A 13,436-nucleotide genomic window follows, 5' to 3' on the forward strand; every position below is an offset into this window, starting at 1 on the left:
TGTAAAATTGCCCAAATAGTGAAAGGAATAGCAAAACAGGGGACCTTTAAAGGTGTACTGCACAAGAGCAGCAACATAGTTAAATTTAAAGGTGCACTGCACAAGAACAGCACTATAGCTCATTTAAAGATGTGCTAGCTAGTGCAGTTCTTTATACATAGAAAATGTTAAAGGGGACATGCATTGCTATTCCTAGCACTATTTGGGAAACTTTACACAATTCCTGTGAGTCTATGGAAGACATCTGTAAGGTTTATTTAAAAAAAATCATTGTTTTATATTTCTAATGGAGTACTCAAAAGCATAAGGATTTCAGCCTGTTATTGGCTGGGCTCCGCCCATAAGCACTTTCAGTGACATGATACATACGAGAGAGAGCGAGAGCGAGAGAGAGAGAGAGAGAGAGAGAGAGAGAGAGAGATGTCCCCGACACACACGCAGTCAAGTTTGTGTATGTGTGTGTCCCCGACGAGGGAGAGAGACACACACTTCTGCAGTCCCTCTCTCTCTCCCTCTCTCTATCTCTCTCTCTCCCTCTCTCTCCTCGCTCGCCTGTCAAACCCCGTTTGAGAAAGTGTTGGGTTACACTATGCCTACGTCCCCGACGCGTGTATATTTTCCCTAACGGAGTTGCACTTCCGCGTTCGGTTTGCACGATCTGATTGGCCACTGACGTTTTTTTCAACGCCAATCGCGCTACTCCTAACAAACTGGTTAAGCTTGGCGACTCTTTCGAAGTGGCTCTCTTTCGAAGTTGGTTAAGGTTAGGGTTAAGGTTAGGGTTAGGGTTAGTTGGTTATGGTTAGGGTTAGTTGGTTAAGGTTAGGGTTAGGGTTAGTTGGTTAAGGTTAGGGTTAGGGTTAGGGTAACAGCCTGCTGGCGCGATTGTTAGGAGTAACGCGATTGGCGCTGAAAAAAACGTCAGTGGCCAATCAGATCGCGCAAACCGAACACGGAAGTGCAACTCCGTTAGGGAAAATATACACGCGTCCCCGACACACACGCAGTCAAGCTCTCTCTCTATCTATCTCTCTCTCTCCCTCTCGCTGTTCTCTGCCTGTCAAACCCCGTTTGGGGAAGTGTCGGGTTACAATGAAAATACTCCACCAGCGCATTGTGATGTCACGTTGCGAGTCAAATCAGAATGACCTAATTAACTGGAGCAGGAAATGGTCTGACTTGAATGAGAGCAATCCGCCAATATGGTATTTAGAGATACAGACACATTGATACTAACTCCTATTACTATAAAACAATGCTAGACACTGAAAAAAGCCATTTATAATGCATGTCACCTTTAAACTTGCCACCAATTGCAACTTGGTTAACCTCCCGAAGCAATATTTTCTCAGACTCTCTGATGGATCCCTGTAGATGTGTCAATGGCAGATTTTACAGTGGGTTTCTTACTCGTTATTCTATTTTGCCCTCTCTTCCACAGATCAGTGTGAGAGTGACCACGATGGATGCAGAGCTGGAGTTCGCCATCCAGCCCAATACAACAGGGAAGCAGCTCTTTGATCAGGTATGCAGACGTTCTGGCCCCATTTATCTGTTCTGTTATCAGTGTCATACTATGTGCTTTAAAGGGGCAGATTTCTTTTTTTACTATTACCTACTCATCGATGATGTTACTCATCAGTAGAGTCTATTCTCAGCACAATCCATGCTGTGCTTCATACCCAGTGCTAGTTAGCAATATTAGTGTAATATAATGAGGGCACTTTTCTGCGAAAGAGCACTTAAACATACTCCATAGTGCACCCAAAGCAAACATTGATTGATGTTTTTTATTTTTGTGTCTTACATACAGGTGTATGCCCAGCCCATATGGTTCACAAACAAAAGGCCATGACAGTCTATTGGGACAGATTAGATTGTTTGTCATAGATTTTAAGTCAAGCTACCATTGGATCGTTTACTCTGTGCCACAGTGCATACACAAGTATACATATACATACATACAAATATAAAACATATTATATAATAAATATATTGTTTGGATGTGATTGGTGCATGTGGGCATGATCTAACATGTCAAGCTCATTATGGGATCTTTCTTTCTTTCTTTCTTTCTTTCTTTCTTCTTTTTTTTCTTTCTTATAAATAACACCCGCCCCCCCCCCCCCCCCAATCCTCCTCATTGTTTACAAACCTCGTGTTTTCTACCAGGTCCCCTGGTAGCTGACGCCTGTTAAGATCATGTTTCCATTTTTGCATTTCTTAAGGTTGTTAAGACAATTGGACTGCGTGAGGTGTGGTTCTTTGGACTCCAATACCAGGATACGAAGGGTTTCTCCACATGGCTCAAGCTCACTAAGAAGGTACGTGAGCTCTTTACTACTGTATACTGTACGTAACAGCAAGTATCATTGGTATTCGTTTATTTTTAAAGCCTGTATTGGTAAACTTCCCTCTTACATCACAACACTGTTGGAATGGAATCTTGGAACCTATTCTACACATTCAAATGGTTGGTTCTTAGGGTTCCTCCTGTTTGCTCTGAACTAGGAAAAACTGCTTTTTCCTTTGATGCATGACGCAATATCCGAGTCCTTCACCTGTCGGTCAACTTTGACTTGTCACCTGATCTACTGAAGAGGAATTGCACTGGCGTTGTGGTTGTTTAAAGAGCAACTGAATGTCATTAATAAATCCATTAAGATCAATCCATGATCTCAATAGATTGACCCAAAAAAATTATAATTTGATAGATAATTATTCTACCAGCTGGCCTATCTCACAAAATGTAATGTGTCTCCTGTCACTCCTCCACATGCAAAAGAGAATATATGCTTAATTATACTGTATATATAGCCTATAAATCTTTTCCAGCCAGCACAGTAACCTATACAGTAATAGTCCTCAGTCTTCCTCACTGACTGTCCCAGCAGACCCCCAAGGAAGAGACTCGGTGTGCGTAGACTAATTGTGCTCCCTGAAAATATCTTTGAATTCTGCTGTGGAATGCTGGAATGCGTTTGATTCTGGTCCACACATGAGTTCAGCAAAAAGTTCAAGTGTAAACACTTACATGGCTTGTTGTGATTAACTGATTAGAAGGTTGGGATGAAATGCACTACAGTCTAACATCAATAATAACGGCTTGTTGGAATGTGAACACATGTTCCTGTGCGTCCTCGCCTAGAGACTACCATCACAAAAATAGCTCAGATCACCAGTGTCTGCACTTAGATGTGGTTTAAGTGGGCGGAGACGCAGGCGTGATGTTATGCCAAAATGGAACCTAATATTGTACAGAGCTAGCGGTATCTGTATTAACACACCACTAGCTACGCCACCCCACCCATCTCGGTTCTCTTCGAGCCACGGAATTGCAAGTGCAAAGAATTTGCTGTACGCCTGACCAAATGGCCAATACACCTGCATCGGTGCTTGCACCAGCCTTGCGCCTGCACGGAGATAGAGCCCCAAGTATCACCTGATATAGGGAAACCAGATTTTTCTTATGCCGTCTCTAACTCTTGGAATGTCCTCCAACTCTCTCTGAAGTCGAAGGTTCTCCCTTCCCTTGGAATGTTTAAATGTAGGATTTCTGACCACCTGTAACATAATATCTTTTTTTATTATTAATCTTTTGTGTTTCATTTTCTGTGAATATTGCTGCTTTATTGTGTACTGTTTTGCATTTGTTTGATCGTTGTTTCTGTAAATGAGGGAAACCTCATAAACGTACAATATTAAATAACGGTTAAAAAAAAAATAATCATCTGTGTCACATTGTGCACCAGGTAACAGCCCAGGATGTGAGGAAAGAGAGTCCGCTGCTGTTTAAGTTCCGTGCCAAGTTCTTCCCAGAGGACGTCTCAGAGGAGCTGATTCAGGAGGCCACCCAGAGGCTGTTCTTCCTGCAGGTGAAGGAGGGGATTTTAAACGATGACATCTACTGCCCCCCTGAGACCGCCGTTCTCTTGGCCTCTTACGCAGTACAGGCCAAGTACGCCGACTACAACAAGGAGGCCCACACACCAGGATACCTGTCCAGTGACAAGCTGCTCCCTCAGAGGTAAGTGTGGTAGTCATGAGCAGTAGCCCTATTAGCTTAGCCGCTTATAAATGGTTATCTTCCAGGTTAAGAGTTTCAAACTCGCAGAGAAAGATGCTGAAATGGCAGTTGTAAAAAGAACAGTGTTGGGGAAACTACTTTAAAACTGTAGTTTTCCAAACTAACTAGCTACTTCACACTGAAACTACTTTAAACTGTAGTTTATCAAACTAACTAGCTACTTCACACTGAAACTACTTTAAACTGTAGTTTATCAAACTAACTAGCTACTTCACACTGAAACTACTTTAAACGTGTAATTTACCAAACTAACTAGCTACTTCACAATTAAATTACTTTAAAACTACATCTTAACTACTAGCAAAAAACGTTCAGTTCAGAGGTTGAGACATTTGGCTTATTTTCTGTGAAGAACGTAAGAACACACTGTGCACCCCCACACACACACACACACACACACACACACACACATTTATATTACATAATGTGGTGTTTGGGTCGAGGGTGATAAAAGTGTGGAAATTGTAGGTGAAAACAAGTAAACATTGTAAAGATTAAACAAAAAGGTTCACTATGTACCGAAGTGCAAGAAGTACATAATCAACACACTCTCTTTCTCACACACACACACACACACACACACACACACACACACACACACACACACACACACACACACACACACACACACACACACACACACACACACACACACACACACACACACTAGAACTCTGTCCCTCGGGCACCCAAGTGGCGTCCTTTGCCGAATGTCTTCCCCCCGCTCTGTCTCCCGTTCTTCCTCTATCTCTCTCTCTACCGGACTGCCTGGTAGTACAAACAAAAAAAAATCTACCAAAAACATAATAATAAAAAAATAAATAAAAGAACTCTGTCCCTCATGTGGTGTGCAGACCGGCATTAATTTGTGTTCACAGGGCGTATTTATAGTTTCCATACAATACTGTACTGTATGTGAAATGTGTCTTTTAAATTTGATCAGTTCAGTTCAATAAAGCAGTTCAGTTCAATAAAGCAATAAGCAATAAACATCAATTAATTTCTATTTGTTCAAGATAAACATGATTTATTCCATCCATGTCTTGATTATAATGGTTTTACAAAAATCACATCACAAAAAAAACCTAAAAGCACTTTTATTGATAAATGTGATCTTATAGTTGTATCAAGTCCATGTCTATAGTTATAGTTATGTCAGGTCCATGTCTATAGTTATTGTTATAGTTGTGTCTGGTCCATGTCTATAGTTATTGTTATAGTTGTGTCAGGTCCATGTCTATAGTTATTGTTATAGTTGTGTCTGGTCCATGTCTATAGTTATTGTTATAGTTGTGTCAGGTCCATGTCTATAGTTATTGTTATAGTTGTGTCTGGTCCATGTCTATAGTTATTGTTATAGTTGTGTCTGGTCCATGTCTATAGTTATTGTTATTTGTGTCAGGTCCATGTCTATAGTTATTGTTATAGTTATGTCAGGTCCACCGTCCACATCTATAGCTATTGTTATAGTTGTGTCAGGTCCATATCTATAGCTTAGTGTTGGGCAGTAGCTAGCTACATAGCTTAACTACAATTCTCAGTAGCGTGATGTAGCGTCGCTACTTTTGAACCAAGTAGCGTTCTCTGTAGTGTAGCTATTTTTAGAACGAAGTAGTGACGTAGCGTGAGGAAACGCTACACGCTACTATCCGGAGAAACAGACATAAAGATTTGTGGGAAAAAAAACTCCCCGCAGAAAACCCACTATGGTTGGTTGGTTGGTTTAGATATGAGTATGACAACTCACGATTGGGTAAGGTTAGGCCAAAACATTACGGGTAGGCCAATCAGAGGCAGGATAGGGCGGGACTCCAGCTCCGCAAATCAGGAAGTGCAAATCAAAACCGACCACTGAATGAATGAATGCAATTTAACAGATTACATGAACTAGTCCGCACGAAATGGCAGAGGGATTAGATGTTTCCAGGGCTGATGGCATTGATGAAGATGATGATGTCAATAACAACAATGCCTCTCCATGGCCCTATCTGGAAAAATGTATGAGTTTGACTGAAAAAACGCCTAAAACATAATGTTTAGGTGTTTATTGTGTCAGCCAAAAACGAAGCTGCTCTCTCTCAACTTCCCACACGCCAGCACTAACTTGAGAACACATATTCAGGTTAGCTGATGAAAACCTTTACATAAACATTGTCAACTGTTCCCAAACAGCACACAAGTCAGTGCACTTTTTGTCAACAGCAGCTGCTATCATGTTTCACTGTAGGCAGAAAATGAACAATATTATGGGGGTGGAGGAAAAGAAAAAACAAACTAACATTAAATATACACTAAGAGGGAAAAGATCACCTAGAGCAGTGGTTCTCAACCTGTGGATCAGGACCCCCAGGGGGGGTCCCCACATGATTTTGGGGCCATGGAATGTTTTGTGAGTTACATATTTAAATACATTTGGTCATTTAGCTGACGCTTTCATTCAAAGCAACTTACAAATTGTGTACAACAAGTCAGCAGGAGTGGTACATATCTAGCAGGCTAGCAGCCAAGGATAAGTAGTATTGTTTGTCTAGCAGTGTCAAGCTTGAGTGTTATACTCTGAGTACATAGTAGTATAGACATATTAGCATTGTTGGAGGGCTTGTTTCAGTTTTATAATAAACAATCAAACTTAACCTTTTTTTTGCCTGCCTATTTGTTTGGTGGTAACCTGATCATGAAGTAAAAAAATATATATAAATAAAGTAGTGCCGATGTAGTTAGCTATTTTTGCAATGTTCTTGTAGTGTAGCTTGCTACATTTCTCTGGGGATAGCTTCTATTGTAGTTGAGCTATATTTAATCGAGAGTAACTTGTAGTGTAGCTTACTACATTTTCCAAGTAGCTTGCCCATCACTAGCTATTGTTATAGTTGTGTCAGGTCCATGTCATGTATTTGTGTATGACGTCATGACTTGGTGTTTTTAGAGTCCTGGATCAGCACAAGCTCAACAAGGAGCAGTGGGAGGAGAGGATTCAGGTCTGGCATGAGGAACACAAGAGCATGCTGAGGTAACCGCACGTACATACACACACACACACACACACACACACACACACACACACACACACACACACACACACACACACACACACACACACACACACACACACACACACACACACACACACACACACACACACACACACACACACACACACACACACACACACACACACACACACACACACACACACACACACACTGTTATACCTGTATTCATATGATTTTGTTTTTACTTAACCTCTTAACCACCCAGAAAAGTGGCATTTTTTTTTTACTTGAACTTGAGGACTGCATACTTTCTTTTGCAAAGCTTAGCTTTATACTTTATACTTATAGCACATGCATGAGCCTGGTCTCCTTTGAAAGATAACACTCTGAAGTTACTAATGCAACTGTAACTACTAATGCAGGAGATGCTGGGTTCGAGCCCAGCTCTACCAGCTTGGCTGGTCGTTCATAGTAACGCAATTGGCAGTGTTAGGGGTGGGAAGCTGATGGGTGGGGTTCGGACATTGTGGACAGCGACTCCTACAGGTCGGTTGGTGCGCCTGCACAGCAGAATCAGGAAGCAACGGGGGCGGCGTGACCCTCCCACGCAGACCCTCGCCGCTGAGAGATCGCGCTGTGCAGGTGAAAAGATGCGACGGCTGCCTCCTCATGTACCGGAGGGGACACGTGATGCAAGGCTTCGTCCACATTGCAGCCATGCCAGTGGGAGGCATGGCCTAACAGCGTTCGAGACAGGGGAGGGTAGAATTGGACAATACGAAATTGGGATGGGAGAAAAATAGAAAATGGGAGAAAAAGTAGATACAAAAAAAGAGAATAGTAGCGTGTCCAGGCAAGAAACAGCAACGGTTATAGTAGAATTGACGTATAAGGCTATAACTCAGCATTTCGGGAATTACCCCAGACCGATCAAAAAATATACTTATATTCACCACGGTATAACGCGCGAATGTATGCATGGAAAAAATTTCTTTTTTGCATCTTGACCGGAAGAAAGTCACTGTCAAATGACCATAGTATTGTATCCATGGCTATAATATAGAATATAGATTTAGCTCTACAAACAAGGTGACGCACTCCTATCTTTTAAAGCATTGGCCTAGCTACAACGGGGCCCATCTAATGGCTGGCACTGAATGAGTTAAGACAAAACGATGGTTGTATAAACTATTTGATTTTTTATAATTGAATGACTATTCGAAAATCGATGCCCATCCCTAGTTTATAGGTTATATTATAAATAAAGAGACACAGGCTATTCTGAACAGAGTCTCTAATGCAGAAAAAAGAATCTGAGATCTAGAAGACCAGTGTGCGGCCAATAGTAAAACCCTGCAAGTCCAATCCAAAGAACTGAACACGCTACAAACAAAGTTTAGGCATTTGGAAGCACAAAATCGGAGAAATAATCTGATCTTTGTTGGCCTGGCAGAAGGACTGGAGACAGGCAACTCAGACAAGATGATGGGTGACATATTAAGATATATTCTGGATGTTAAAGAAGACGAGCCAACACCAGAAATTGAAAGACAGCACCGTAGCCTACGTCCCCGCCCGGCTCCAGGTGAGCCACCGCGGCCGTATCTGGTGCGCATACTGAGATGGAGCGACAGACAGAAGATCCTCCAGGCCGTGGCGGAGAAAAGGCAGCTATCCTGGCAAGGAAAACCACTGAGAGTCTTCCAGGATTTACCAACGAAGATTAAAAGAAAGCGTGCAGAATATGATGATATCAGAGGGAAACTCCGCAGAGAAACGTCCATGCGCTATGGTATACTTTACCCAGCGAGGCTTATCATCACCATTGATGAGGTGAAATATATATACAACAACACATTGGAGGCTGTTGAAGATTTGAAGAAACGATTACCCAAGATCTTTGGTTGACATGAGTGAGATGACCAGAGCCAGAGGCATAACTGCACCAGCGTCACTGTAAGCCCCCCTCTGTTTTTTCCCCTTCTATATACCTTCATTCATTATGCTTTACTGGGGCTGATGGAATTGGGAGATATTTTTTATGTTACACAATGAACAAGTGCAAAACGAACAAATCACACTCTCTCCCTTATAAACATAACGCTGCTGCCCGCAATCGGGTATTTAAATCACACAAGTTGATTGAACTTTGAGAACGGAGCTGTGTAGGATGCAGCGCGGCCGCACCTGCTCTGCTCGCGGACAAGGGATGGACATTAAGTCTATCTCTGTTTTGTTTACTGTTTTTCCTTTGCCTAATGGCTTATTTTATGTATGTGCATGTCTTGATCCACTTTTTCTCCTTATTTTTTCTATTTTTTTCTCCCATCCCAATTTCGTATTGCCAATTCTCCCCTCCCCTGTCTTGAACGTTGCTAGACTATGCCTCCCACTGGTCGGCTGTAGTGAGGATAGAAGCCTTGCATCACGTGTCCCCTCCGGTACACGAGGAGGCAGCCTGTCGCATCTTTTCACCAGACAGCGCGGACTCTCAGTGGCGAGGAGTAACGCGTGGGAGGCTCACGCTGCCCCCGATACTTCCTGTCTTTGCTGTGCAGGCGTCACCCAACGACCTGTAGGAGTCGCTGTCAACAACGTCTAATCCCCACCCATCGACTTCCACCCGCTACCTCTGTCAATTGAGATAGTATGACGACTGGCCCAAGCCGCAGGCAATGCTGACACCGGGATTCGAGACCGGAGTCTCTTGCATTGGTGACGAGCGCAATCTCCGCTACGCCACCCAGCCGCCACCATGTCTTGTACGTTTTATGTCTTTGTCTATCCATACATGTTGTTGCAGAGTTTACAAGGAGGAAGCTGTAAAGTTGCTTAATAAAAATAATGGGACCTAATAATGTAAATTTGATTAGCTGGAATGTGAAAGGTATTTCAAACAAAACGAAAAGATATAAAATTATTACATATTTGAAATCCCTATCATGTGATTTGGCAATGCTCCAGGAGACCCAGCTATAGGTTACACTTGAAAGATTTAAAGAGCAACACCTACTGTACTCCCCCAAACACCTGAGACCCCCACAGTGTGGCTCTCTGCAGACCAGGCGAATACACAGCTGAGCAAGTTACACGCAGGCAAGGCTGCGGGTCCTGATGGGGTGAGCCCAAAGGTACTCAAAACCTGTGCCTCTCAGCTGTGTGATGTGCTCCAGCTCATATTCAATATGAGCCTGAGGCTGCAGAGAGTCCCGACACTGTGGAAAACCTCCTGGTGGTCCCTGTCCCTAAGTGCCCACGTCCCAGCACGTCCAAGGACTACAGGCCGGTGGCTCTAACCTCTCATATAATGAAGACCATGGAGCAACTCCGCCCGGTGATCAAACCCCATCTAGACCCACTCCAATTCGCCTACCAGCCCCAACTGGGGGTAGAGGATGCTGTCATCTACCTGCTGAACCGAGCCTACACACCTAGACAAGCCGGGGAGCACTGTGAGAGTCATGTTCTTTGACTTCTCCAGTGCTTTTGATACCATAAGAAGGCGAAGCAGCACCTCTACCACCTGAGACAGTTAAGGAAGTTCAGAGTATCGGGGAAGATACTCCAGTCCTTCTACTCCGGAGCTGTAGAGAGCATCTTGACTGGAAACATCACTGCCTGGTATGGAAACAGCAAGGCACAGGACAAGAAGGCCCTACAGAGAGTGGTGCGCTCAGCTGAGCGTACTACGGGTATCTAGAGATGTTCCGATACCATTTTTTCCTTTCCGATCCGATTCCGATACCTAAGCTTTAGGTATCGGCCGATACCGATACTTATCCGATACCAGTGCATACATTAAAAAATATATATATTTTATATAAATGATATTTTGAATGATTTAAAAAAAAAAAATTAATTACAGATACTGTTATATATACTGTTTTTTAGTAATAACTAGAAAGTAATGGTATTTATTCAACAGGTGATTGTATAGATTTGTATTAGTATCATTAATCAATGAGTATGGGGTTGCAGCACTGCAGATATACCCTACTCCAATGATCCGCACGGACATTAGACGGTGTTGCACTCGCTACCCAGTGGCTCTGCAGATATACCCTACTCAGTCTGTAAGCTAGTAGCAGATAGAACGTTCATGTTGTGATTTTCGATGCAAAATAAATATTCAACATTCTCTTTTGAGACTCCGCCTCAGACTCTTATCCTTTGGCACTTGGAACTTGCTGTACTTTGCTTGCAGGTCTGCAGCCATTATTGCTGGATTATGAATAGCACCAACTTTAGACACGGTATCGTTATCAAGCTAAGCTAGCTGACCTAGCTCGTCTTCCCGCATTGACATTTGATAACGCTAGTCAGTAGCTACTTAACTTAAATACGATTCACCGTGGGTGCATTATTGTTGATAGACGGTCACGGACAGTGTCAGGTCCTGGAGAAAGGACAGGCGATCATCTGATTTGATGTAACGGGCGGATGTTGTTCCAACTAGCTAGCTTTTCAGCTAATGCTATCATAACACCAGCAAAACACATCCCGTCCGAGCTCCCCGTCACACGCTCTGTCGGGGACAATGGAATTTAAGAAAGTGTATCTGCTGTTAAAATGACAAACAGCATCACACTTTAAAACATCTTCATTTTATAATCCTCACTCTCCGCAGGAGATAAATTACGTCATGGGATCGGAGGCTACAATTTACGTGTATCGGCCGATACCGATACCAGCATTTTAGGCAGTATCGGCGGCATTTCCGATACTGGTATCGGTATCGGAACAACTCTAGTATTGCACTACCACCCCTGCAGGTCTTATATAACACGAGGTGCAAATCCAGAGCCTGCAGAATAATGAAAGACCCTCACCACCCCAACAACAGCCTGTTCAAGCTGCTGCGGTCAGGCAAACGCCTGCGAACACCAGCAACTAGGACAGAGAGACTCCGGCTCAGCTTTTTCCCCCAGGCCATCAGAGTCTTGAACACTGAACTCTCCACACACAAGCACACATGAGCACACATATAATACACACACTGTATACGCTCACACACTAACAGTCACTTATGAAAAGGTCACACACAAAAAAAGAGAGAACGGGAGTGGTTCTTGTATAGTAAATTGATGGATATAGCAAGTTAGCATAAGCACACATAGTATAAATGTAGATTGTATAGCATTGTATAGTAGTGTACATAAGACCCAGTGCCTCATCCGTAGCTAAAAATGTACTATTGCAGGACCTTAGCATGTCTTACCATACTTTTTGTAAACTTTATGTACATTATACCTGTTATGTCTTATTTTTATTACTTGTATTATTGCACAAATGTCTTATTCCGAGATGTCACACCATGTTACCTGTTACCTGTTTATTGCACAATGTTGTTTTTTTATTGGATTCTATTATATGTTATACCACTGTATTGCACATCGTTGCGGGCAAGACCACCCGCATTTCATTGTATACTTGTATGCCGTGACAAATAAAACTCTTGACTTGACTTGGCTTGACTTGACCATAAGGCCTGGGCTGCTGGGTGAGAAGTTTGAGGCGATGCAGGTAGAGGCCCCCCTGGTTTCCTGGGTTGTTGACTATCTGACGGGCAGACCACAGTATGTGCGCCTACAGAGCTGTGTGTCAGACAGACTGGTCAGCAACACGGGGCCCCGCAGGGGACAGTCCTCTCTCCCTTCCTCTTCACCGTCTACACCAACGACTTCCACTATCGGTCAGGGTCCTGCCACCTTCAGAAGTTTTCTGATGACTCTGCGATAGTGGGATGTATAAAGGACGGTGACGAGAGGGAATACCGGGGACTGGTAGTGGACTTCATCAAATGGTGCGATAAAAACCACCTGCAGCTAAATGTGGCGAAGACCGGGGAGTTGGTGGTGGAGCTGGGGAGGAGGAGGAGTGCACCTGTGACCCCCGTTTCCATCAGGGGAGTCGATGTGGACATGGTTGAGGAGTACAAATACCTCGGTGTGCACATCGACAACAAACTGAACGGGTCAAAACACGCAGAGGCACTGTACAAGAAGGGCCAGAGCCGACTCTACTTCCTCAGAAGGCTGAGATCCTTCAATGTCTGTACAAGGATGTTGAGGATGTTCAATGAGTCTGTCGTGGCGGGCGCCTTCTTGTACACTGTGACCTGCTGGGGCAGCGGACTGAGAGCAGGGGACACAAACAGGCTCGATAAGCTGGTCAGGAAGGCTAGTAGCTTGGGTTGGGGTGGAGCTGGACTCTCTAGCGAGGGTGGCGGAGAGGAGGAGCCTTGCTAAGCTCCAGGCCATCAGGGAAAACCCCTCCCACCCACTATACACAGACTTGGCTGACAGGAGGAGCATGTTCAGTGTTAGGCTCACACTACCTAAATGCAGCACTGAACA

At 43.6% G+C, this 13,436-nt stretch overlaps 1 protein-coding gene across 1 annotated transcript in view; it reads left to right on the forward strand.

Moving 5' to 3' along the window:
• The window catches only part of LOC311233820 (moesin-like), a 79,456-nt gene that overhangs the window by 23,842 nt on the left and 42,178 nt on the right, over positions 1–13,436 (forward strand). The window contains exons 2-5 of the mRNA XM_084320850.1: positions 1,442–1,525; positions 2,229–2,324; positions 3,753–4,027; positions 7,014–7,097. Coding sequence (XP_084176976.1) covers positions 1,442–1,525; positions 2,229–2,324; positions 3,753–4,027; positions 7,014–7,097 — 539 coding nt within the window. The remainder of the gene's footprint in view (positions 1–1,441; positions 1,526–2,228; positions 2,325–3,752; positions 4,028–7,013; positions 7,098–13,436) is intronic.

Source organism: Notolepis coatsorum (assembly GCF_963971535.1).
Source record: "Notolepis coatsorum genome assembly, chromosome: 8".
NCBI classification, from domain to species: domain Eukaryota; kingdom Metazoa; phylum Chordata; class Actinopteri; order Aulopiformes; family Paralepididae; genus Notolepis; species Notolepis coatsorum.